Source organism: Mirounga leonina, unplaced genomic scaffold, assembly GCF_011800145.1.
Source record: "Mirounga leonina isolate KUSES-001 unplaced genomic scaffold, KU_Mleo_1.0 Mir_53, whole genome shotgun sequence".
Lineage (NCBI taxonomy): Eukaryota > Metazoa > Chordata > Mammalia > Carnivora > Phocidae > Mirounga > Mirounga leonina.
In genome coordinates this window covers 2,052,010-2,078,126 of record NW_023270807.1, presented here as the reverse complement: position 1 = coordinate 2,078,126, position 26,117 = coordinate 2,052,010, and the positions used below count along the sequence as shown (strand labels likewise).

The 26,117-nt window shown below is 40.5% G+C and overlaps 1 protein-coding gene across 2 annotated transcripts in view; it reads right to left on the bottom strand.

Annotated features, from left to right (window-relative positions):
- Nucleotides 1-25,047, bottom strand: part of UHRF1BP1 (UHRF1 binding protein 1) — a 68,448-nt gene extending 43,401 nt beyond the window's left edge. For both annotated transcript variants that reach the window (XM_034991648.1, XM_034991650.1), the window contains exon 1: nt 24,832-25,047. In XM_034991648.1, the coding sequence (XP_034847539.1) occupies nt 24,832-24,875 (44 nt within the window). In that variant the 5' untranslated portion in view covers nt 24,876-25,047. The remainder of the gene's footprint in view (nt 1-24,831) is intronic.
- Between the last annotated feature and the right edge of the window lie 1,070 nt (nt 25,048-26,117).

Here is a 26,117-nt window from a genome sequence, read left to right as displayed (position 1 = left end):
ATTTTATTCTCTGGACCCAAAAGACACGCTTTCTACAATGGCTCCTATCCTCTGAAAACTAACTTGCTACAGAGGGAAAGAGAATTTCTCTTTTCCTTCAAGGAATGGCCATCTACAAGGAAATAGGACTGGGGTGTGAAATAGAAAAAAGAACATCTTAAACACTTCCACTACATAAAACAAGAACAACAACTGAAACTAAAGGAAGATATAGTACATGCCCCTTAGGAACCTGGAGGAAACACAATCCTGCAGGAAGGAAAGGAAAGCAGAAAACAGAACTCAACCTGATTTGTAATCATTAGGTACAGGTAGGCTTTCTTTTTCAAGCCTCTTTTATATTTAAATAAGATATTACAATTATTTCCTTCTAGCAACCTTTCCTCTACTCTTAAGTATTCAGGGAAGCCATATCAGCTCACAAATTGGGGTGAGGCATCCTTCAGAAGTATTAGTCTTAAAGATAAGAATTTTTGAAAATGTGGGGCGCCTGGGTGCCTCAGCCGTTAAGCATCTGCCTTTGTCTCAGGTCATGATCCCAGGGTCCTGGGATCGAGCCCCGCATCGGGCTCCCTGCTCTGCAGAAAGCCTGCTTCTCCCTCTCCCCCTCTCCCTGCTTGTTTTCCCTCTCTCGCCGTGTCTCTGTCAAATAAATAAAATCTTAAAAAAAAAAAAAGAATTTTTGAAGATGTGAAATCAGTTTTGAAGACTGTAACTGTATGTCTGTTCCTTTCCTCCCCACAAATTATGATAAGACCCCACTTCCCTGCCTCAACTGGGAAACATGGTAAGTGTGAGTCACTGTCAGAGATGGGAGTAAGGACTCCTTTAACATGCAGGAGAGAAAAGGCTGAAAATCACAAAGACAAACTACTCTTCTTTATGATAAAAACCATTTTTAAGAAAAGAAAGTGATAGGGACTTTTTCAAGTATGTTCCTCTCTGAAAAAAAAAAAAAAAAAAAAAAGAGGAACATACTTTGAATGAAACATAAACACAGATCTCTTTCTATTTCAATGTATCATCCTCCATTCCTAGTATGCCTATTTCTATCCTTTCCACCCAGGTGTCTACAAACTGAAATCTGGACAAGTTTAAAACTGAATTAATGTTCCCCAGAAAGCCTTTCCATTATATCCCACTCTAGCTCCAAGAATAGATTTTCATCCCTTGTCTCTCTAATACTATAGAGAACTGAGAACAGGGGAAAAAATTATCAATGAAAATAGTCAAAATCAAGCTTGTAAAGGCAAGACCAACCACCTGAAAACAATAGGCCTATAGTTGGTAACCAGCTTAGCTTAACTTTGAGTTCTATGAATTTTGTAACAATGTCATCTGGCAGAGTTCTATGAATTTTGTAACAATGTCATCTGGCAAATGACAGCACTGACTTCTTCAGGGCAGTTCTGTGGAGGAGAGAACCCTGTGCCCAATTTATCCTGATAGTAACCACATGGACTTATCTTGGAAATAAGTGCAAGTGTAAACACCAGCCAGCCAGGACGACAGACTAATCTCAGTGAGGATGCTCACCAGCCTCTTGGCATACTACAAAACCCAAGAGAACCAGTCTTCCTACCCCAAAGTAGGTGAGATCCAGATGAAAAGTGATCATTCATATTTCCAGGTAGGGCATAGAAGATAACCAAGAGGATAAACTTCCTTTTATTATATAACTTTGGCTATCAGAATAAAAAATCTCTCGAGATTACCTGTAGGTTTGCTGGACCACCATGATTGTCCTCCCCTAACAGTAATAATGATATATATTTGCTTTTTCATTTACCAATTTACTTTTAGTATTCAACAAAAGATGGATAGCGTATTATTAGCTTCTCAAAAAAACACAGTAAGAATTCCTCAACTGATTTTGACTGCATTTTACAGTAATAACAAAGAATAAGTAAAAAAGTAATCCATGGGGCCTGGTGTGGAGGATTGTGGAGGTTTGCTCAACCAAGGAAACCAGATCTGAGATCTGATCTGAAACCACTTTATTCAGCATCTGTGTTCCTAATTGAGGATAATATCACTGATTCCAGGGTTGTTGAAAAGGCTAATGGAAGCCTGCTATTTATTCTACTTCAAGTATGTGGGGAAACATTTTTCTGGCCATCTGTCACTGTTACAGAGCACAGAGGCTAAGATGAAATCAAGTTGGAGAAACAGATTTTGATCAGGTTTCATTTCTGCCAGGGGATTGCAATCTGCCAAAGAGACAACAGAGAAAGACTCTCAGACATCTTTGTGAAAATGTACCACCATGTTAGGAAGTGAGAATTCTTAGATTTTCAGACTCACAGAATTTCAGAGTAGAAGGAATCTTAAATAATCATTTAGTCCAAATCTACAATTTTCAAATGGCCAGTGAGTTAAATGACTTGTCCAGCTAGCCAGTGGTAAACCTGCAATTAAGTAAATAGCAGAAATGAGACTTAACCCAGCATTCATTCAATTTTCTACCCTGTACCCTGTAATTCAACACTTTTATTGTTAATAATACAGTGAATAAGTTGCAATAAGCTGTCTGCTTCAGGTCCCACAGAAATTGAACCCCCACAAAAGCAAAAATGTCTGCAAATACACTTTGTTTCCTTCACTTCTTTTTCCACTAAGGTGATCACAGCTCAGGCCTTGGTTTCTAAGCTTCCTACCCAAATCCATATCAAAGTATTTTCACTGCCCAGCCACACCACAGGCATATCTTTTAGCAAAAATATAACACATCAAGCCATTGATTTAAACACAGGACCCCTAAATCATCTAAACAAACCATCTCAATCACTAAAGTAGCTAACATTATTCCATCCTGGATAACGTGATGGAATATGCCATCCAATCCTAGAAGTTTGCCCTAATAGGTTTTACTCTCAAAACTTCTACATGAACAGACATATGCCTTTCTTAGAAGAAAATTCTCCTTCTGGATTTTTGTTTTCAAAATTTTTAATTGTTTCATTTAAGGTGCAGTTTATATACAGTGGCTTATTTCTGAACTTTATATTTTGTTCTGCTGATCTGCTTATCCTTATGCCAATACCACACTGGCTATATTATGGTAACTTCATTTTAAGTCTTGAAAGTAAGTAGTATAAACTTCATTTTTACTTTTTTCCCAAGATTATTTTGGCCATTCTAGGTCCCTTTCATTTCCTTATAAATTTTTTAATCAGCCTGCCACTTTCTATCCGGGGGGGGGGGGGGGAGGTGCGGAAAGCACCTGCTGAAATTCTGATTGGGATTGCATAGTTGAATTTGGGGAGATCTGACATATTAACAAAAGTGAATCAGCCTATCCTTGAACATGGTATACAATCAAAGTAGGCATATTTATTTGGATGTTTTTTAACCTCTCTAGGCATATTTTATAGTTTTCAGTATACACCTTTTCTTCATATATATATGTACAGTAAAGGAATATTTACTATTGTAAAGGAAACTAAAATTTTTTTCTAGTTGTTTGTTGCTAGAAGATAAAAATAAAAGTGATATTTTTATACTGACCTTTTTTTAAGATTTTGAGTAATCTCTACACCCGACATGGGGCTCAAACTTACAACCCCGAGATCAAGAGTTGCACACTCCATCAACTGAGCCAGCCAGGTGCCCCTATATTGACTTTGTATCCTACAACCTTACTAAATTCAGTTATTAGCTCTAGTGGTTCTTTTGTAGGTTCCTTAGGATCTTCTATGTAAACAATTATATCTGTGAATAGAGACAGTTTTACTTCTTCATTTCCAATCTTTATGAAAATGGATATTTATATATTGATCTTGTACATTGCAACCTTGCTAAGCTAATTTATCAGTTCTAGTAACTTTTTTTAAAGAAGCCATAAGATTTCTATATAGATATTCATGTTGTCTGCAACATCTCTGTCAGGCTTCTGTTACCATGTTAAACAAGATGGGAAGTGTTTCCCTTCTCTATTTCCCTAAAGAATTGGTGTTAAATGAGTATTATTTCTTACTTAAATGTTCAAAAGAAGTCATGAGGGGCACCTTGGGTGGCTCAGTCGGTTAAGTGACTGCCTTCAGCTCAGGTCTTGATCCCAGGGTCCTGGGATTGAGCCCCACATCAGGCTCCCTGCCCTGTGGGGAGCCTGCTTCTCCCTCTCTCTCTGCCTGCCACTCCCCCTGCTTTGTGCTGTCTCTCTCTGTCAAATAAATAAAGTCTTTAAAAAAAAAAAAAGTCATCAATAAAGCTATCTGCACCTGGAGTATTCTTTATTAAAAAAGGTTCTGATAACAAATGTAATTTCCTTAATAGACATAAGGCTACTCAGATATTCTATTTCATGGTCAGTTCTGGTAAGTTATGTTTTTCAAATAATTATATGCATTTCATCTAGGTTGAATTTTTTGACAAAAGATATTCATAATATCCCTTAGTACCTTTTAACATCTGTAAGATCTATCTATATCCCCTCTTTCATTCCTGGTAGTATTTATGATTTTTTTCTTGATCAGTTTCACTAAAGGTTAATTTTGATATTTAAAAAAAAACTTTTGTATTAATTTTCTCTATTTTTGTCCTATTTTCAATTTCAGTGATTTCTACTCTGTTTTTCCTTTATTCTACTTACTTGGCTTATTTTGCTCATCTTTTTCTAGCATCTTAAGTTGGAAACTTCAGTCACAGATTTTTTTTTTTTTTAAGATTTTATTTATTTATTTGACAGAGAAAGACACAGCGAGAGAGGGAACACAAACGGGGAGTGGGAGAGGGAGAAGCAGACTCCCCGCCGAGCAGGGAGCCCGATGGGGACTCGATCCTGGGACTCCAGGATCATAACCTGAGCCGAAGGCAGTCGCTTAACCAACTGAGCCACCCAGGCGCCCTCAGTCACAGATTTTTAAACTTTTCCCTAATATAAATGTTTAAAGCTACGTATTTCCCAATACTCACTTTATTAGCTATATCCCACAAGTTTTGATATGTTGAATTTTCATTGCCAACTAGCTAGAAATATTTCCTAACTTCTTTTATGTTTTCTTTGACCATGAGTTATTTGGAAATGTATTTTTTTTAAAGATTTTATTTGACAGAGAGAGACACATCGAGAGAGGGAACACAAGCAGGGGGAGTGGGAGAGGGAGAAGCAGGCTTCCCGCTGAGCAGTGAGCCCGATGCGGGGCTCGATCCCAGGACTCTGGGATCATGACCCGAGCCGAAGGCAGACGCTTAACGACTGAGCCACCCAGGTGCCCCTAGAAATGTATTTTAAATATACCAAATTTGCAGGGCCTTTCTAGTTATCTTATTGGTACTGATTTTTTTTTAAGATTTTATTTATTTATTTACTTACTTATTTGAGAGAGAGAGAGAGAGAGAGAGAAACAGCATGAGAGGGGAGAGGGTCAGAGGGAGAAGCATGCTCCCCGCTGAACCAGCAGCCCGATGTGGGACTCGATCCCAGGACTCTGGGATCATGACCCAAGCGAAGGCAGTCGCCCAACCGACTGAGCCACCCAGGCACCCTTATTGGTATTGATTTTTAATTTAATTCCATACTATAGTCAGGGAATATACTATGTAACTTCCCAATATTATGAAATTTGTTGAGACATATTTAATGTATGGTCTATTTTGGTGAGCATTCCCTGTGCACTTGAAAAGAACATATATTCTTCAGTTGTTATGTACAGTGTTCTATTAGTGTCAATTAGGCAAGGCAATGCAAAATGTTACTCAGATCTTCTAAATTTTTTGTCTTAAAGATTTTATTTATTTGATATTATTTGTTTATTTGAGAGAGTGAGACAGAGTGCACAAGCAGGGGAGAGAGGCAGGGGTAGAGGGAGAAGCAGGCTCCCCACTGAGCAGAGAGCCCCACACGGGCTCGATCCTAGGACTCTGGGATAACAACCTGAGCCGAACGCAGATGCTTAAGTCACTGAGCCACCCAGGCTTCCCAGATCTTCTATATTTTTATTGGTATTTCTCAAGTTGTTCTATCAACTACTGAGGGAAGAGTATTAAAAACACCCAACTATAATTGTGGATTTGCCCTTTTATGCTTTTTTTTTAAAGATTTTATTTATTCATTTGAGAGAGAGAGCCCACAAGCTTTTAATTGTTTTGTTTTGTTTCATGTGTATTTTTTTTTAAGATTTTATTTATTTGAGAGAGAGAGAGAGAGAGCAAGAGCAGGAACACAAGCAGGGGGAGTGGGAGAGGGAGAAGCAGGCTTCCAGTGGAGCAGGGAGCCTGATGCGGGACTCAATCCCAGGACCCTGGGATCATGACCTGAGCCGAAGGCAGACGCTTAACGACTGAGCCACCCAGGAGCCCCTCATGTGTATTTTTTTTTAACTCTTCTTTTTTAAGATTTTATTTGAGAGAGAAAGAGTACACACGTGCACACATGGGCGGGGGGAGGAGGGAAGGAGTAGAGGGAGAGGAAGAGAGAAAATCTCAAGCAGACTCCCCACTGAGTGCAGAGCCCAATGTGGGGCTTGAACTCATGACCCTCGAGACCATGACCTGAGCCAAAATCAAGATACTGGTTAGATTTTGGTTTACCATTCTATTTGTTCCATCTGGTTTTTTCCTCTATTCCTCCTTTCCTGCCTTCTTTTTAGGTTAATCTATTTATTTTTAGTATTTCATTGTAATTATTTTATGGGTTTTTTAGCTGTATCTCTTTATGTGTGTGTGAGAGAGACAGAAAGAGAGAGACTGCTCTAGGGATACAATATGTAAACTTAACACAATCTACTTAGAGCAAATATTGTAGTTCACATAAGAATTTAAGAATCTTTGCAAAATAGTTCATTTACTGCCCTTCACCTTTTGGACTATACTTGTCATATTTATTATATCTACAGTAGTCCCCCTTTATCCACAAGGGCTACATCCTAAAACCCCCAGTGGATGCCTGAAATTGCAGATAGTACTGAATCCTATATATACTGGGGTTTTTTTTCTATTAATACATAACTATGACAAAGTTTAATTTATAAATTAGGCACAGTAAGAGATTAACAATAATAAAATAGAACAATTATAACTATATACTGTAATAAAAGTTATGTGAATGTGGTCTCTCTCAAAATATCTTATTGTACTGTACTCACCCTTCTTATAATGATGTAAAATGATAAAATGCCTATGTGATGAGTTGAAGTGAGATGACTGACGTAGGTACTATGACACAGTGTCAGGCTACTACTGACTTTCTGATGATATGTCAGGAGGATAATCTGCTTCTGGACTGCGGTTGACCACAGGTAACCGAAATCATAGAAAGCAAAACTGTGGATAAGGGGGACTACTGTACATATGTCATAGACCTACAATTAAGTCTTGTCTTTTAAAGAAATTGAGAATAAAAAATATATAGTCTTTTACACCTACATTTCCAGTGTTCTTCACTCTTTCCTATAGATCCAAATTTCCATGTGGTATCATTCCTCTCCAATCTGAAGAACTTTTTTCATTATCTCTTGTAGTACTACTAGGATTCTCTCAGTTTTCATTTGTCTAAAAATGCCTTTATTTTACTTCCTATTTTTAAAAAATATTTAAGCTGGACATGGAATTCTAGGTTGAGAGCTTCTTTCAGCATTTTAATTTTTTTTTTTTTAAGATCTTATTTATTTATTTGAGAGAGAGAGCACATGAGAGGGGGGAGGGTCAGAGGGAGAAGCAGACTCCCTGCTGTGCAGGGAGCCCGATGCGGGACTCGATCCAGGGACTCCAGGATCATGACCTGAGCCGAAGGCAGTCACTTAACCAACTGAGCCACCCAGGCGCCCTCTTTCAGCATTTTAAATGTATCATCCCATTATCTTCTTGCCTCTGTTGTTATTGATGAGAAGCGAGCCATTAATTTAGATCATTGTTCTCCTTTGTGTGATGAGTCACTTTTCTCTGGCTGCTCTCAAGTTCTTCTCTTTCTCCTTAGTTTTCAGCAATATGACTGTGATGTGCCTGGAGTAGTCTTTGTATCTATTTTGCTTAAGGTTGACTGAGCTTCTCGGATTCTATAAATCTGTTTAAAAGTTCTGTTGGAACTTTTAGCCATTATTTCAAGAACAGCTCTATTGAAATTAATTCATATACCATATACACATTCATTTTTTTATTATGTTATGTTAGTCACCATACAGTACATCATTAGTTTTTGATGTAGTGTTCCATGATTCATTGTTTGCATATAACACCCAGTGCTCCATGCAATGTTTAAAATGTGCAATTCAGTGGTTTTTAGTATACTCACAGAGTTTTGCAACCATAAGCTTAATCAATTTTACAATGTTTTCATTACCCTCTTCCAAAAAAACCTGTACCCTTCAGCTATTATCCCCATTTTCCCTACTTCCCCTAACCTGGTAACCATTATTCTATTTTCTGTCTCTATAGATTTGCCTATCCTGGACATTTAATATAAACAGAATTATATAACATATGGTCTCTTGTAAATAGCTTCTTTCCCTTAGCATATTTTCAAGGTTCATCCATGTTATAACAGGAATCAGCACTTCTTTCCTTTTTATGGTAAAAAATACTCCATTATATGGATAGTCCACATTTTACCCATTCATCAACTGATGAACATTTGGGTTGTGTCCAGTTTGCGGATATTATGAATAATGCTACTATGAACATGCAAGTACAAGTTTTTGTGTGGACATATGCTTTATTTCTGTTGGGTATACATGTAGGAATGGAACTGCTGGTAAAATGGTAACTCTTTACTTTTTCAGGAACTGCCCAGCTGTTTTCCTTAGTGGCTACACCATGTTACAGCCCTACCAGCTGTGTTTTAGAGTTCCAATTGCTCCACATCCTCACCAACATTTGTTATTATTTCTCCGTATCTTCACCAACACTGTTATTATCTGTCTTTTTTTATTACAGTCATCCTTATAGCCATTCTATTTGATCTGCATTTCCTTGATGGCTGATAACGTTGAGTACCTTTTCATATGTTTGTGGCCATTTATGCATCTTCTTTAAAGAAATGTCTGGGGCACCTGGGTGGCTCAGTCCATTAAGCATCTGCCTTTGGCTCAGGTCATGAATCCAGGGTCCTGGGATTGAGCCGTGCATCGGGCCCCCCACTGAGCTTCTTTTCCCTCTGCCACTCCCCCTGCTTGTGCTCTCACACTCTCTCTCTGTCAAATAAATAGAATCTTTTGAAAGAAAGAAAGAGAGAGAGAGAGAAAGGGAGGGAGAGAGAGAGAGAGAAAGATCTATTCAGATCTTTGGTTCATTTTTAAATTGGGTTGTCTTTTTATTGTTTAGTTGTCAGCCATTATTTCTTCAAATATTTTTGTCCTGTTTTAGTTATCTACTACAGCATAACGAATCACTCCAAACCTAGTGCCATAAAACAGTAAGCATTTTATTAAGTTCACAGATTTTGTGCATTAGAAATTCATTCAAGGGACAACTGGGATAGATTGACTCTGATTCATGAATTCTGGGGTTTCATCTGGGACACCAAAATAGCTGGGAGCTGGTATCACCTAGTGGCTTCTTCACTTCACATGGTTGATTCCTAAGCTGAAATGTCTCAAAGGCCAGGCTGAGCCAGGACTGTTAACTAGAGCTCTGCGTAGCTTGAATGTCACTTCCACCTCGATTCTATTGGCCAAGAGAACATGTAGGATGGTAGATACTGCTGCAGCTATCTTTGGAAAATACAATCTGCCAGATGTCTTCTGTCTCCTTTACTTCTAGGACTCCAATTACACATATATTAATATTGTCCCACAGTAACTGAAGCTCTTTTTTTGTTTTTTAATCTTTTTTCTTTTTTCTTCAGAGTGAATAATTCCTGCACTCTATTTTCAAGTTCACCAACCCTTTCTTTAGCCATCTCCAATCTGCTGTTAAGCACATCTAATAAATTTTTCATTTCAGGTATTACACTTTTAAGTTCTAGATTTTACATTTGGTTCTTTTTATAGTTCCCACTTCTCTGCTGAGATTCTCCATCTGTTCACTTATTATTACCAAGTTTAATGTCCTTGTCTGATAATCCCAACATCTGAGTCATCTTGGGGTCAATTTCTATTGACTGCTATTCTCAACGAGTCACATTTTCCTTCACTGCACATCTAGTTATTTGTTATTGTATACTGAACATTACTGAGATTCTAAATTCTGTCAATCTTCCTCTGAAGAGTGAATTTTATTCTACTGGTAAATTAACTTGGCTAGATTCATACTCCAAACTCTGTCTCCCCCACAAGAGGCAGCAGCTAAACCTCAGCTCAATTCATTCAGCTTTCCAACTACTGCCTTTTCTAGGCTCCATGAAGTCTTTCCCCATGCCTGTCAAGGATTTGGACAATTTAAAAGCAGATTTCAGGGCTCCCTCTTCTGTTGCTCCCTCCCTTCTGAGATTTCTCCCCTCATTCTCCAGTCCCTCTTATAGTCCTGAACTCCATCCGACTCCCCAAGCTAGTAAAACTGTAGACTTTTGTTTGAGTTCTAGCCACCACCCACCATGCAAACTGGGGCAAAAGAATTGTATACATGAGAATCATGCCTGGTACAGTTCCCATCTTTCAAGTTTCCTATCAATTTCTGCCTCATTGTCACTTTCCAATGTCTTCAAGTAGTTATATTTTTTTACATACTGTCCAGAGTTCATAACTGTTATCTCAGAAAGGGCTAGATCAATATAAGATACTCCTGTATTATTAGAAGTAGAACCCTTTTCTACTAGATCTCATTGGTATTTTATCTTCCCCAAGAGGCAACCATGATGAGTTACCAAAAATACCATGATAGGTGGTAATAGATAAATCATCCTCTTAGTCTGCTAGTGAAGTGCTTATCATAAAAAAATTGAAACAGGGGCACCTGGGTGGCTCAGTTGGTTAAGCGTCTGCCTTCAGCTCAGGTCATGATCCCAGGGTCCTGGGATCGAGCCAGGCATCAAGCTCCCTGCTCAGTGGGGAGTCTGCTTCTCCCTTCCCCTGCTCTTGTTCTCTCACTTGCTCATTCTCTCTCTCTCTCTCTCCGTCTCAAATAAATAATCTCAAAAAAAATTGAAACTAAGGAATAAAGGGAAAAAAAGGTATAAAAGAAAAAATTATTTTATATATACTTTTCTAAAACTTGCTTTTATTTTCAATGAACAATATATCTTGGGCATTTTACACTGTCAAATTTTTAAGTACTTTTTAATAATTGGGGAGTTATCTATAAGCAACACCTCTGTATGCAGAATTATAATTTATTTAATAAGTCCCAACTGATTGCTCTTTTACATTAATTTCATTAAAAGCCTTATAGGTTTTTCTTACTTGTTTGATTCCTTCTGTAGGATGATTTCATAAAAGTGGAATTGTACATTTTTACATTTTGACAGATATTGCCAAATTTCCCTCTATAAACATGATACTGATTCACACTCTCTACAATTGTAACCAATTATGCGTATTTCCCCACGCCCATGGTAGTTGTGTAGTCGATGACTTGAAGCACTCCCACTTACCCTACCTTCCCATCCCAATACTAGGCCAGTTGATATTCTGGAGATTATGTTTCTTTCCTTAATGTTCAACAGTAGCCCTGATGAACATTCTAATTCCCTTCCTTAAGCCTGGAGCCTTGCTAAAACCTAGCCTGTTTAGTTCAAGCCCCAATACCTGTCTGGTTTGAACCAGTCTTTTCTTTTTTTTTTTTAAGATTTTACTTTTTCAAAGTACTCTCTATAGCCAACACGGGGCTTAAACTCACAACCTCAAGATCAAGAGTCACATGCTACACCAACTGGGCCAGCCAGGTGCCCCAAACCAGTCTTCTTCTAGAACTGAATACTTGCAATCTGATCCACTAGCAAGGGTCTAGGCATGTAAGGCATGTTACATATGGACTCCTCATCTAATTGACTGTTAACATATTTGAGTACCACCTGGAATTATGGCTGTAATTTCTTATCCAATATCTTTTCCACATACCCTTTTCCTGGTCATCCTAGAATTAGGAGTAAGATAGTGGGGGCTCCTTATCAACTGTAACTCAGAGACAGCTGCCCTCTTCCCTCTCAATTTTTTAACCATTCAGTTCCCATATTGATAGGGTGCCAAATTCTCTCCCTATATCAGCCTTGAAGATATTACACCTCATGTCCCAAGTCTTGGCAAGTCTCACTTTATTAGAAACATTCCTTGTCATCCTAACATATTCCCTTTAATTTCCTTTGTACTTCCATGTCTTGACAATTCCCAAACTTACATCAAGAGCAGAATTAATGAAATCTGAGTATTATATTTCTAATTTTAAGACTTATACCTAGGCTCTTGGATTAACCAAAGTGAAACTGCAGTTGCTAATGCTCAGAAGAGGCCTATTCTACTAACAGGCATTGTTGGTCATTCACTACTGAATGTGAACAGATATATCTTCATGGCATAGCCTCAAACAATTATTTAAAGAAGTATGGCAGGGCGCCTGGGTGGCTCAGTCGTTAAGCGTCTGCCTTCGGCTCAGGTCATGATCCCAGGGTCCTGGGATCGAGTCCCACATCGGGTTCCCTGCTCGGCGGGAAGCCTGCTCTCCCTCTCCCACTCCCGCTGCTTGTGTTCCTACTCTCGCTATCTCGGTCTCTGTCAAATAAATAAATAAAATCTTTAAAAATAAAGAAAGAAAGAAGTATGGCAGGGGCGCCTGGGTGGCTCAGTCGTTGGGCGTCTTTGGCTCAGGTCATGATCCCAGGGTCCTGGGATCGAGCCCCGCACTGGGCTCCCTGCTCCGCGGGAGGCCTGCTTCTCCCTCTCTCACTACCCCCTGCTTGTGTTCCCTCTCTAACCGTGTCTCTCTCTGTCAAATAAATAAATAAAATCTTAAAAAAAAAGAAGAAGTATGGCATATAAATTATCTGAGCTTTGAAAACTGCTCAAGAAGGAAACTGAGAATAAAAGATTTCATACATGAGGCTGTCCTTAAATTTTGAGCAGAACTGGCCCTAACGTATGCTAACGTATGCTTATTTTAAGAGGCAGAGACTGTTCTAGGGCACCTGGGTGGCTCAGTTGGTTAAGCATCCGACTCTTGATTTTGGCTCAGGTCTTATCTCAGGGTCGTGAATTCAAGCCCCACATTGGGCTCCATGCTGGGCATGGAGCCTTCTTAAAAAAAAAAAAAAAAAGGCAGAGACTGCTCAAAATGAGCCATGTTTCACATCTGGTGGTGAAAGAAAAGCCCTAGCAATTGAGCAAGAATGCTCAATTAATGTGTACTACTTTGAGCAGTTTCCCCTGCAGAGATCATTCAATGAACAAATACCTAAGATAGTAGCACATTCACTAACTGAAGTAAATAGGTTCAAACCATGTAAGTAGCTGCGGAGGAAACAAAAGAGCTTAAAATAAAAACGAAGGTCTCTAACTCCAAGGAGGACTATGTGCTCCTCAAGAGCTATAACTGTTTTCATTTAGATCTGTGTCTAGCACAAAGTCTAGGATAAGAATGCTCAATTGATGTTTACTGATAATAATACAAAGCGAATAAATGATAATTGCCAAATAGATGGAATGAACTAAAGGGTATATCCAACAATCCATCCATATTCTTTCACACATTGTAAACCAACCATAATACTCTGATGAACCAGACATGTTAAACCAGGTTTAAGAGTGTCATATGTAAACATGGAAAAAAATTTATCTGTGAAGCTGAGGGAGAAGGCACACCCTTCCCATTAGAGACAATAAAAAGTGCAAAGTTTTTAAAAAGGAGGGAGAGAGAGGTTAGTATATTCTAAAAGCTCTTTCTAGAAGCTTTTACAATAAAAAAAAATCAGGAAAAATGAAAAAGAAGGATGACATTTCTCTGAGAACAAAAATTATTTTTAGGGGCGCCTGGGTGGCTCAGTCGTTAAGCGCCTGCCTTCAGCTCAGGTCATGATCCCAGGGTCCTGGGATCAAGCCCCGCATCAGGTTCCCTGCTCGGCAGGAAGCCTGCTTCTCCCTCTCCCACTCCCCCTGCTTGTGTTCCCTCTCTCACTGTGTCTCTGTCAAATAAATAAATAAAATCTTTAAAAAAAATTATTTTTAAAATAATAGCTAACATTTAATGATTGCTTACTTTATTCCAGACACTGTCCTAATAAGCACTGTTATACATTTTTAATTAATTTATTTCTCTCAATGACCACATGATATAAAGGACAACTATTATCTCCATTTTATAGAAGAGAGAACTGAAGCATAGAAAGGTTAAATAACTTGCCCAGGATCATAGCAAGCTAGGATTCAAAATCAAGCAGTATGGCTCAAAAACTTGTAGCCTTAACTACACTATACCATCTCCCTGACTTTTTTTCCCCCATCTCTCTCACTTTTAACAAAATCAATAGAGGTATAGAGGTTTGGAGTTTCAACTGCCTCAGACCCAGATCAATGGCAACAGAAAACAAGCTGACCCCTATCTAGGTACCTGGGCATAGTATACAAGCGTCTATGATCCAGCCTCTCTCTATCTTTCCAATAGCATCTCTAGCTACGTTGCACCCTCAAACCCTACATTGCAGTGACACAGAACCATATGCAGTCCCTTCTGTTTCTCAACTCAGTACCATTACTAATGCAGCTCCCTCTGCCCAGCATCACCTTTCTGCCCCCGACTATCTGTGCCCCTCAGGCTCCACAGACACTTTTTAATGCCTTACTGGGCTTACAGGTCTGTTTATTGCTGTAGGCAGCTGAGCCCCTGAAAGGGAATCTTGTCTCATTTGTTTTCAAGTTGCTAGTGCTTGGCATACAATTCAGGTGGTCAGTAAAAGTTTCCTGATAGAATCAATGAATAAATGGTCTCAGAAACAGAGCTCTCAAAGGCAGCCAGGGGCTATCTGAGGGGAAGGCTAGACTCCCTATCTGAGAATGGCTGACACACCACCTGTAGCTGACCATCTAACTATCTTGTAGCAAATCTTCCTCTAAGAGACTGAGGACCCTCTCCTGTGGCTCAGGGGACTAAGGAGCCACGGCCAACTTCACCTGAAAGGAAGGGAGACAGTGAGGACTCTGCTGAGGTTCAGGAAAACGATGTCTTACAATACACTGCCAGGCCTCTAACTTCACATCAGCCTCTGTTAAGACATTTTCTCAAATGAAATGTATTCCTGAACTGCAGTCCCTTTTTTCACCTAAGTTAAAACAAAACAAAACAAAACAAAAAAACACAGATTTCAAAAAGAGAGAAAGAAAGAAGGAAACAAAAAGGAAAAGAAAAACAGATTTCTCTTAGAAATGGGAAATGCAGGTGGTGGCTCAGTCAATTAAGCATCTGCCTTCAGCTCAGGTCAAGATCCCAGGGTCCTGGGATTGAGCCCTGCATCGGGCTCCCTGCTCAGCGGGGAGTCTGCTTCTCCCTCTTTCTCTCCCTCTGCCTCTGCCCCTGTGCGTGCTTTCTCTCAAATAAATAAATAAAATCTTTTAAAAAAATAAAAAGAAATGGGAAATGCATGTTTTCAGCTCTGCCTGAGAAAGCACTAGACCAGAGGGCTGGAGGCACTCAGCTTGAATGAGCTTAGCCAATCCTTATCTGGATTTTCTATATATTGGAACTCTCCAACTTTCAAAAGACTCAGACATGCCACAAATGGCTGCCCAGCCCCCTGCCCCACCCCAACTGCCACAGAAACCAGTTTTGGAAAATCAAAAACAAACTGGGAACTTCCAGAGTATTTGTGGAATCAAAAGCTATGAAATTAAGAGTAACTTAGAAGAACTGACCCTGAATTAGAACTGGTCTAATTAGAGTAGCATTCCTTCTCCAAAAATGTTCTCTACATCCCCCCTGCCCCGACTTAGCTGAAATCATATATCCTAAAGAACTGGGAATTTTGGTGCAAAAGTGAGAGGAGCAGGGCATGCAGGCCTAGGAGGGTGGTATGGTAGTGAAGGGCTATGGCTAGAATTGGAGCAACGGTACATGAGGAGGACCTTAGGAGGTGGGAAAAACATCAAGGGAAAAAAGAGTGTATCAAGAGCAAACTTCAGCTGTTTTAGAATTTAGCCTAAGTCAGTGATTCTCAACACTAACAAACTCAATTCCACGAGTAGCACTGCCAAGAGTGACAACGTTTTCTAAAATAATAACAAACACTTGGTAAAGTTCAAAACAATCTTCCCCCATGGTAGGTGCAGTCTGGAACATTCAATATAGTTTAAAGCTTACAATATTTTGTGTTTATTACAACAGAATTAGATTCTAGGTTTATATAACTTAAATGGGTAATTAACCTATACATCTAACAAATATTCAAAATTCAAAAAGGACAAAGGACAATGCTTCTTTATGTGAGATTATTCTGCAAACTGGATGACATCAGCATCTCTAGCCCGCTGACTAAATGCTGGTCATACCCCTTAATCACAACCACAAAAAGTCCTTGCTGAGATACAATGATCTCAATGATCTAAAAGACCTTACTCCAAGAAATGGGAGAGAAAAAAGTTTTTTCTTCTTCTCCAACTCCACTCCTCCTTCAAATGGTTCCCCAACAACCAAGACCCAGAACTCCATCTACTGAGCTTATATTACATATAGTTAACCCACTATGGGTTTTGTGGGCTAACTTGGAAACCTACTCAACATTTAATACACTATTTCTACTGGAATACACACTCCAAATCCCAAACTTAGAAATAAAATTTGAGAACATACCACTTCCTAAGTCAAAGACTTAAATACACTGATCTCTCACCATCAATGTTCTAATTTTTAAAATGATAGGCTGACATCCAAGCTACACATACCAATGCACTATAAAGACTAAGTATACATGTAAAATGATCATTGCTGTGGGCAAATAAAAAAATGTCAATCCAACAAATATTTTATAATATATCTAGTCCTTATTTTTATGGCAAGAAGGTACAAACAACATACCGTTACCTAAATTCTAATGTGTATTACTTTACACTTAAATTTTCCTTTACTATACTGATTGATTCTACTGCTTATAAATACTGAAAAATATTCTTTAGTATCTATAATCAGCATCAATAGCAAATACTTGCCTCATCACACAAAAACAAAAGGTCCCTTAACAATACTGGGTGAAATGGGTTTCCTTGCCCTTCTGCTCCCCCCACCACTATTCCCACTCCCGTCTAAGGTTCCCTGAATTCCAGCCATGTGCTCCCATTCCACACACCTTCTCCTGCACCAACTCAAAGCACCCTCAAACTCTCGGATTTTCAAAGCAGCCAAGGGACCACAGTCCCTGCCATCATGGAGGGTGTAGATAATTGAGCTGTGATGAAAAGAATATTTTGGGGGGTACCTGGGTGCCTTAGTCGGTTAAGCATCTGCCTTCAGCTCAGGTCATGATCCCAGGTCCTGGGATGGATCCCCCAAGTCGGGCTCCCTGCTCAGCGGGGAGCCTGCTTCCCCCCTCCCCTCCCCCCAACTCATGTTCTCTCTCACTCGCTCTGCTCTCTCTCAAATAAATAAATAACCTAAAAAAATAATGGTTTTTTTTCTTTCAATGATTAAAGCCATACTTACAGATTATTATTCAACCAGGTTCTATATTAGGTGAGGGTAACTAAATGACCACTGATTTTTTTTTCACGCTAAGAATACAGTATATGATTATGCTATAAGTACATCCACTAAGGAGCCAACCCCATGTATATATTTCAGTTATTTCACCCATGCTGAGGTCAAAGTTTCCTCTGTAGTATGCCTTGATAGTAAAAAATGATAAACAGAAATAGCCCTTGTTCCCTTCTCTCCTTAAGCACTGATACAAAGAACATTCATCTCCACCTCTCTGTATTACAATGTTAAATGCAACTTCTAAATATTCAAAGGTCTAAATTCTTTAGATACCTTAGGCACAACCTTAAAGATGCTGAAAAGTATTATCTTCAGAAACTAACAGCAATCTCTCAAGTAACTTTAACAAATACTAGATAAATAATAATAGTCACTGTTTACTGAATACCTTTTCAGGACCACTTTATAGGGGCGTCTGGGTAGCTCAGTCAGCTGCCTTCGGCTCAGATCATGATCCCAGGGTCCTGGGATTGAGCCCTGCATCGGGATCCTTACTCAGTAGGGAGCCTGCTTCTCCCTCTCCCCCTGCCTGCTGCTACCCCTGCTTGTGTTCTCTCTCCGTCAAATAAATAAATAAAATGTTTAAAAAAAAAAAAAAGGACCACTTTTATAAGTGATTTCTAATCCTCAAAACCACATTGTGCATTATTGTTCTGCATTTTATTTTTATTTTTTATTTTTTTAGATATTTTATTTTTTTTTTTAAGATTTTTTTTATTTTTATTTACTTGAGACAGAGAGAATGAGAGAGAGAGAGAGCACATGAGAGGGGGGAGGGTCAGAGGCAGAAGCAGGCTCCCTGCCGAGCGGGGAGCCCGATGCGGGACTCGATCCCGGGACTCCAGGATCATGACCTGAGCCGAAGGCAGTCGCTTAACCAACTGAGCCACCCAGGCGCCCTGTTCTGCATTTTACAGATGAGTAAACTGAAGCTTCAAGAAGCTAAAAGACTTGCAGAACACACAGCTTATAAGCGGCAGAGTCAAAATGCACAGCCACCTTTTGGAATCCAAAGTCCTGGTTCTTTCTGCTACATTGATGTGCCTCTCAATCAATTTTTCAAAGCAGGTAATTTCATTATTTGTGAACCATACATTAAGCTGTTGTGTGTCAGATACGTACAACAGTACTGCTTTAAATTCTTACTGCTTTTAAATACTACTTTTTAAGACACAAGATGTTTTACAATAAACCTTGGAAAGCTGTAAAGATTGTAATACAAAGGCTATGAAATTCAAATTTTAGTTCCTTTAGTAAAGATGAAATGGTATGCAAATGGGGTGCCCAGCTTTCAGAACAGGATGAAACGAATATCCAAGGTATTCTGAAGACCAAATATTTAACAAAAACCCAAATGCCTGAAGAACAGCATTCCCTTTCTCTTAATGTACATGACTGCTATTCTGACAGGGAGCTAAGCCTCAGATCCATTCCAAGTAAGAAATGTTATGGGCTGGGGAGCCTGAGTGGCTCAGTCGGTTAAGCGTCTGCCTTCGACTCAGGTCATGATCCCAGGGTTCTGGGATCAAGCCCTGCATCAGGCTTCCTGTTCCGTGGGAAGCCTGCTTCTCCCTCTCCCACTCCCCCTGTTTGTGTTCCCTCTCTCACTATGTCTCTCAAATTAAATAAATAAATAAATAATCTTTAAAAAAAAAAAAAAAGAAGAAGAAATGTTATGGGTTAGGGGCACATGTGTGGCACAGTCGGTTAAGCGCCCAATTCTTGGTTTCAGCTCAGGGCATGATATATCATGGGTTGTGAGATCAAGCCCCGCATCCAGCTCTGTGCTCAGGGTTGAGTTGGCTTGAGTTTCTCCCCTCCTCTGCTATTTCCCCCTCCCCCATGCACAATCTCTCTCTTTCTCTCTCTCTGAAATAAATCAGTAAATCTTTTTTAAAAAAAGGAAAAAAGATACGCTATGGGATAGTAGTTATAAAGTACCCTAATTATTTTTATTGAACCTGCCTAATTTGAACATTGCTCCAAAAAGATCTTGTGTTTTCAATGTTCTGACATTTGCTTGTGACTAAAATTTACCAGAATTTAAAAACTAAACAGACGCAAAAATAAAGTGGCCATCTGGCTTACCACAGATGAAGTAAAAAAATTTTCAAAACACATCCGCCAGAATGGCTAAAATGAAAGAGATGAAAATACCAAGTGTTGACAAGGATGTAGAACAACCAGAACTCTCAAACACTTCCAGTGGAAGTGCAAATTGGTATAGACTCTTTGGCAAACTGTTTAATAATATCTATTACAATTTAACATGTTCATATCCTACAACCCAGAAATTCCTCTCCTATGTATATCCCCAACAGATATGTGTACATTTGTTCACCAGAGGACATATACTAGAATGTTCCTAGCAGCACTATTCATCATAAACCTACACTGGGAAACTAACCAAATGTCCATCAATAGTAAAATATATAAATATACTGAGGTATATTCACATAACAGAATACCATACATCAATGAAAATGCAGAATCTACAACTTGATGCAACAACAGGGTTTAATCTCACAAAAATGTTGAGCTAAAGAAGCCAGACATAGAAGCATACATACAATATGATTCCACTTATATAAAGAACAAAAACAGACAAAACTAATCTGTGTTGTTAGAAATCAGGACAGTAGTTACCCCTTGATAAAGACAATGATAGAAGAAGACACAAGAGGGCTTCGTAGGTGTTAGCAATACTGTTTCTTCACATGGATGCTGGTGACAAGAGTATATTCAATCTGAAATATTCAGTAGATGAGAAGTGTACAGCAGCAGAGTAGTAAAGAGAATCGGAGTGCCTACCTTTGAATCCCAGTTCCATCACTTACTAGTTATGATTTTGTGCAAGTTGCTTAACCTCTCTGTGTGTCATTTCTTCAACTATAAAGTAGGCCTAATAACTACCTCATAAGGATAGTCTGAGAATTACATCATTATAAGACTTTAAAGTGCTTATTCATACAGTTGGTTATTATTATTAAGTATTTGCTAAGTTAAAAAAATGCTTTATTCTAAAGCAACACAAAAAATGCAGAAAGGAAACAAAGGCATATATGATTTGACCATTACTGGAAAATGAACAAAATAATTATTTAGGAAATGAAGGTGATAATAAATAAAGTCTAGTACAAAGAGGCATGACCTGGAAGTTGAGACAGACCTTTACCTATACAAACCCTGGGCCAGCGGTGGGCCACTCTGAGCCCACAGCTCCCCACTGTCCCCTGGGCGCTGGCCACGATGATCTCTTCAGGAGGATGAGTAATAATGAGGGGAGACCACTGATCAGGAACTAAGAGGGCTGAGCTCACAGTAGGCTCTCTTATTCTCCAAGAGGACTATGAAATCTTGTATGCTTCTGCATTTTACCTAATACTTATATTTTTGAAGTATCTATCATGTCTATCAGCTGTGTCTCTGTCACTCAGAATCACATTTCCTGCAGCTATTTAGAGTAAATAATCAAGACTTCTGGTAGGTTTCTTTTTTTTTTTTTTTAAGATTTTATTTATTTATTTATTTGACAGAGAGAGAGAGTACAAGCAGAGGGAGCGGCAGGCAGAGGGAGAGGGAGAAGCAGACTCCCCACGGACAAGGAGCCCGATGTGGGCCTCGATCCCAGGACTGTGGGATCATGACCCGAGCTGACGGCAGATGCTTAACCAACTGAACCACCCAGGTGTCCCAAGACTTCTGGTAGGTTTCTAAAAGAGCCAATCAGGGGGCGCTTGGGTGGCTCAGTCGGTTGGGCGTCTGCCTTCAGCTCAGGTCATGATCCTGGGGTCCTGGGATCGAGCCCTGTGTGGGGCTCCCTGCTCCTCGGGGAGCCTGCTTCTCCCTCTCCCTCTGCCTGCCGCTCCCCCTGTTTGTGCTCTCTCTGTCAAATAAATGGATAAAATCTTTTTTAAAAAATAAATAAATAAAATAAAAGAGCCAGTCAGGTGGGTTACTGTCATCCATACCAGGGTAGCATCCCTAACTTCTCTGCTCATGTATAATAGTTACTCTTTACATAGCTACCTACTTCCATAGCTACCTACTTCCACGCTAGGCATTATAATAAATACTTTATCCCCAATCCTCAAAAAATTCTGCTAGGTACATGGTATTCTTCCTTATTCTCACCTTTTACAGATAACAAAACTAAGGCTCAGAAAGGCTGACCTGTTCATTACGTGACAGAGCTGGAAGGCGAATCAGACTTCTCTGGCTCGACCATGCTCTTTCCCTGAGCCATAGTCCCTTGACTTACTTGGTGATCAATCATATTTCTTTTTACGAAAGGTCATTAACTAAGGTGAGCTACAACAAGAATAATCTAATGTAGTAAAAAATCAATTTTGGATATTTTTTAAATCATTACTTTTGTTTCTAAGTAAAGGTCTTCTCTTGGGTCTATTTAAATGACTACTGTGCATTGAAGCTATTTGTACTACACAGCAATCATCCAAACCATAGGTTAAAGCCCTTAGAAGATGTTTACATTTCTTCCCTGCTGAATCCCCAGTGCCCAGATCAGGGCCTGGCCTAGGGCAGGCACTTAACGAAAATATCTTGAAGACCACCTCCCTCAAATCTTGTTTACCAAAATACGAATAAAGAAGATGCATTCTAACAAAATAGTATTAATATCCGAAACTTCATGACCAAAATTAAAGATGAGAGTCACTGGGATATCCTTCCTGCTGTTAAGATACTCTCCTCCAGGTCAAGTGGCACTGTCATCATCAACAAATAATTATTAAACACCTACAAATGTTTATTTAACATAGTAACTCAGTATACCTTATCCTCTCTTTCCCCATGAGATTTGGCAAGCCACAGAAGCTGTAATTCCCCTCCAGGCAGGCCAGCTTCTGTAGGTATCAGAGACCATACAGAGATACAAATGTCATACATGACTGGGCCATTTTTCCAGGATAAACAAATAGAAAGGCCCAAGTCTGACTTGTCCCTCAACCAGATCCATGTCCTACGACCTTTTCCTGGAACCCTGATTTTGCAGCCCCAAATAAACTTCTCTTCCTCTTCCTCCTCAGTCAACCACACAACACTGAAGAAATCAGAAATTTCTCCCAATGTCTGTCATACCTATTCCTACTCCATCTAAAAGAGATACTCTGTTCACTAAGGATCCACTGAATATGTCAGCATATATTATGAAAATTTTTCTTTAAAAACTCTATCCTCATAGAGAGTGCACAGAATATGTGTGCACTAAAGGGAAAACATCAGAATTAGAAAGCTGGGTTCTAGGGGTGCCTGATTGGTTCAGTCAGTGGAACAAGTAACTCTTGATTTCAGGGCTGTGAGTTTGATCCCTGGGTTGGGTACAGAGATTACTTAAAAATAATAAAATCTTTAAAAAAGCAAGCAAGTAAGCAAGCAAGCAAGCTGGGTTCTATTCCACTACCCTACCTTCCATTGCAACTTGGGCAAGTTGTTTATCCTCTCTAGGCTTTAGTTTCCTCAGACATAAAATAAGAGAGTGGAACAGTCAGGGGTTATTCACTTAGTTTCAAGAGGCCTTGCAGGATTCAGGCATGTGCTTTTGGGGTTCATAATTCTCCCCCAGAATTTACATAAAAATGACTGGTTGCATATGCAGATTTTTCTGAAGAAGGCTATGGCTTATATCAAATTGTCACACAATTTGTGCCGTGGCCCAAAAGATAACTATAGCTCATATTTTATTGAACACTTAGTATGTGCTAGGCACTGTGCTGTCTTTACATATAATTATTCGTGTAACCCTCAAAATAACCCTTTGAGGGGCACCTGGGTGGCTCAGTAGGTAAAGCATCTGCCTTCGGCTCAGGTTATGATCTCAGGATTCTGGGATATAGTCCCGGGTGGGGCTCCCTGCTCAGTGGGGAGTCTGCTTCTCCTTCTCCCTCTAGCCCTCCCCTCCACTCATGCTCTGTCTCTCAAATAAATAAATAAAATCTTAAAAAAAAAAAAAATAACCCTTTGAGTTAGATTACTATTACTATCCTCATTTTACAGTTGAAGAAAGAAAACCAGAAAGAGCCTGGGCTCTTTTTTTTTTTTTTTTTTTTAATTTTTTTTTTTTTTTAAGATTTTATTTATTTGAGAGAGAGAGAATAAGAGAGAGAGAACACATGAGAGGGGATAGGGTCAAAGGACGAAGCAGACTCCCTGCCGAGCAGGGAGCCCGATGTGGGACTCGATCCCAGGACCCTGGGATCATGACCCGAGCCGAAGGCAGTTGCTTAACCAACTGAGCCACCCAGGCGCCCCAAGAGCCTGGGCTCTTAAACACAATGCTATATTAGGTGAGATCATCTTTAAATCCTAAAATTCTCTGATTCTATGTTTATTCAAATTAATAGTTTTCCTTTAGTTAAATTTTCTATACCATTTCACAATCATTAGTCCTACTTTTAAATCTTTATACAGAACAACCAAACTCATGGAAAACCTAGATTAATACTACCTGAGAAAGAATTTATTAGGAAGATAATCCAAGTAAAGAGTCTAAAGGCACCTTCCAGCTCCAGCCTCCAATCTGCTTTTACTTTTATAACATGGTGATTAACCAACAGATGTATCTGAATCTAATTACTAATTCAAGTCTAAAATCATTAACAGTAAATAAGCCAAAGTGTCAGCCAGAAAAAGGGATACAGTGGCAGCAAAAGTGTCTCACCTTCCACTCATCCAGGCAATGAGAAGACCAGGAAAGATACAGTAGTGCAAGGCCCCCGTGTCCCCCGTTGACTGGCTCCACCCCCTACTCCTACCTCCGGAAAACCACTAGTGCGTACAAGGCTAGAATCGCTCTCCCCTTGCGATACAAAGGCTGGCTAAAACTATTAAGGCATCCCCAACACCTGTCTGGAATAAGGAGTGAAAACTAAGTGGGGGCCGGGGGGGGCGTGCAAGCGAGGACGGGGTGACCTGCTCGGCGGTGTGGGAACTGAGTGGGAACTGAGCCGGGGGCAGCCGGCCAGGAGATCCTTGAGGGTCGGGAGGCTTAAGGAGGCTGCGAGGGTCGAGAGGAAAGCTCGGGGCACCCCCGCAAGGGCAGAAGAACCCTGCACCGGAGGGCCCAGGGCGAGGGAAGAACAGAGTGGTGACAACGGTCGGGGCCGGCCGAGCGGGCCGGAGACTGTCCAGCTCGAGTTGAGGCGAGGGCCGCCACGGAGTACCGGCTCGGGCCAAGGAGGGGACCGGCCCGAAGGAGGGCGTACCGGAGGAGGGTCGAAGGGGGTTAGGAAGGGCCCCGGGACGGCTGGGGGACGGCGCTGGCGCTCTCACCGGGACAGGTGCTTCAGGATCTGCTTCTTAATGATCCCGGCCATGCCGGAGCCGCGGCCCGCGTGGAAGGCAGGCGGGCAGCTGTGGCCTCCTCAGTCGTGAAGAGGCGGTGCCTCACCTCGCCGCGGCGCGGGGACCGGATGCCGCCGCCACCGCCGCCGCCATGGCGCTCTCCCGCCCCTGCCCCGGCGCCGGGAGCTCCGCCACGATCCCACCCACCCGCGCGGCGCCGCGGCCGCCAGCCCCGAGCGACGCGGAGACGGCGCGCCACCAGCCCCGCTCGCGGCTGCCCGGGTCGCGCGCAGTGAGAGGGCCGCGCGCGACGAGGGGCGGGGCGGGGCGGGCGCGCGCACGCGCCGCGGCGGCGGGCGGGCGGGCGAGCTCCGGGCTCTTTCCCGCCGCTCTGCGGCCTGGCTCTCCACCCAGGGAAGTCAGAAAGGCTTTCCCTCTGGAATGTGTGAGGTTCCTGCAGTGGTTTTAAAGCATAGGGGGAACTCGGCATCTTTGTAATTTTTTACAGGAATTCGCTAGATAACTGCGCAGTGCCTCGTCCATTTCTCAGTTTCCCTCACACATTCACTCATTATTTGTTGAGCACCAGCTAACTCTATTCCAGCAATCTGGCCTAGTGAATGAGTTATTTTTGTTGGAAGCAAAAAGTCATGTTCTAAAAAAATATGGCCCCTCTAGGGACCATGGAATAGGAGAATTCATACTCTAATTCATTTCTATTCAATTCTAACTCTAATTCATACTTTTCTTTCCCTGCAATGCTAAGAATGAAAAGCATATAAAAATAAAAGGAATTTGGGCCCAATCCATACATTTGTCTCTCTCTGTCAAATAAATAAAATCTTTAAAAAAAAAATTTTTTTTTGAGATGATTCTATATCAACTTTCAGTTGTAAGAAATAATACAGAGATGCTTGTATCCTTTACTCAGTTCCCCCCAAGGGCAACATGTTGCAAAACTTTACCATGATATCCCAACCAGAATATTGACATTAATACTATAGAACATTTCTTCCTTTCTGATATGAAAGCCTTTTATTTCCTTTTCTTGACTTATTGAGCAGGCTACAATTCCTGGCACTTTGTGTAATAGGACTGGTGACAAATTGAGAACTGGTTCTGAACTCAGGTTCAGCTGCTCACTGAAAATCAATACTCAAGAGACAAGTGATGGTGGGAAACGAAAGGTTGCTTTATTCAGGAAGCCGGCAACCTGGAAAGATGGTGAACTAACATCTCAAAGACCATCTTCCACACCCAGGGGAGCTGGAAGG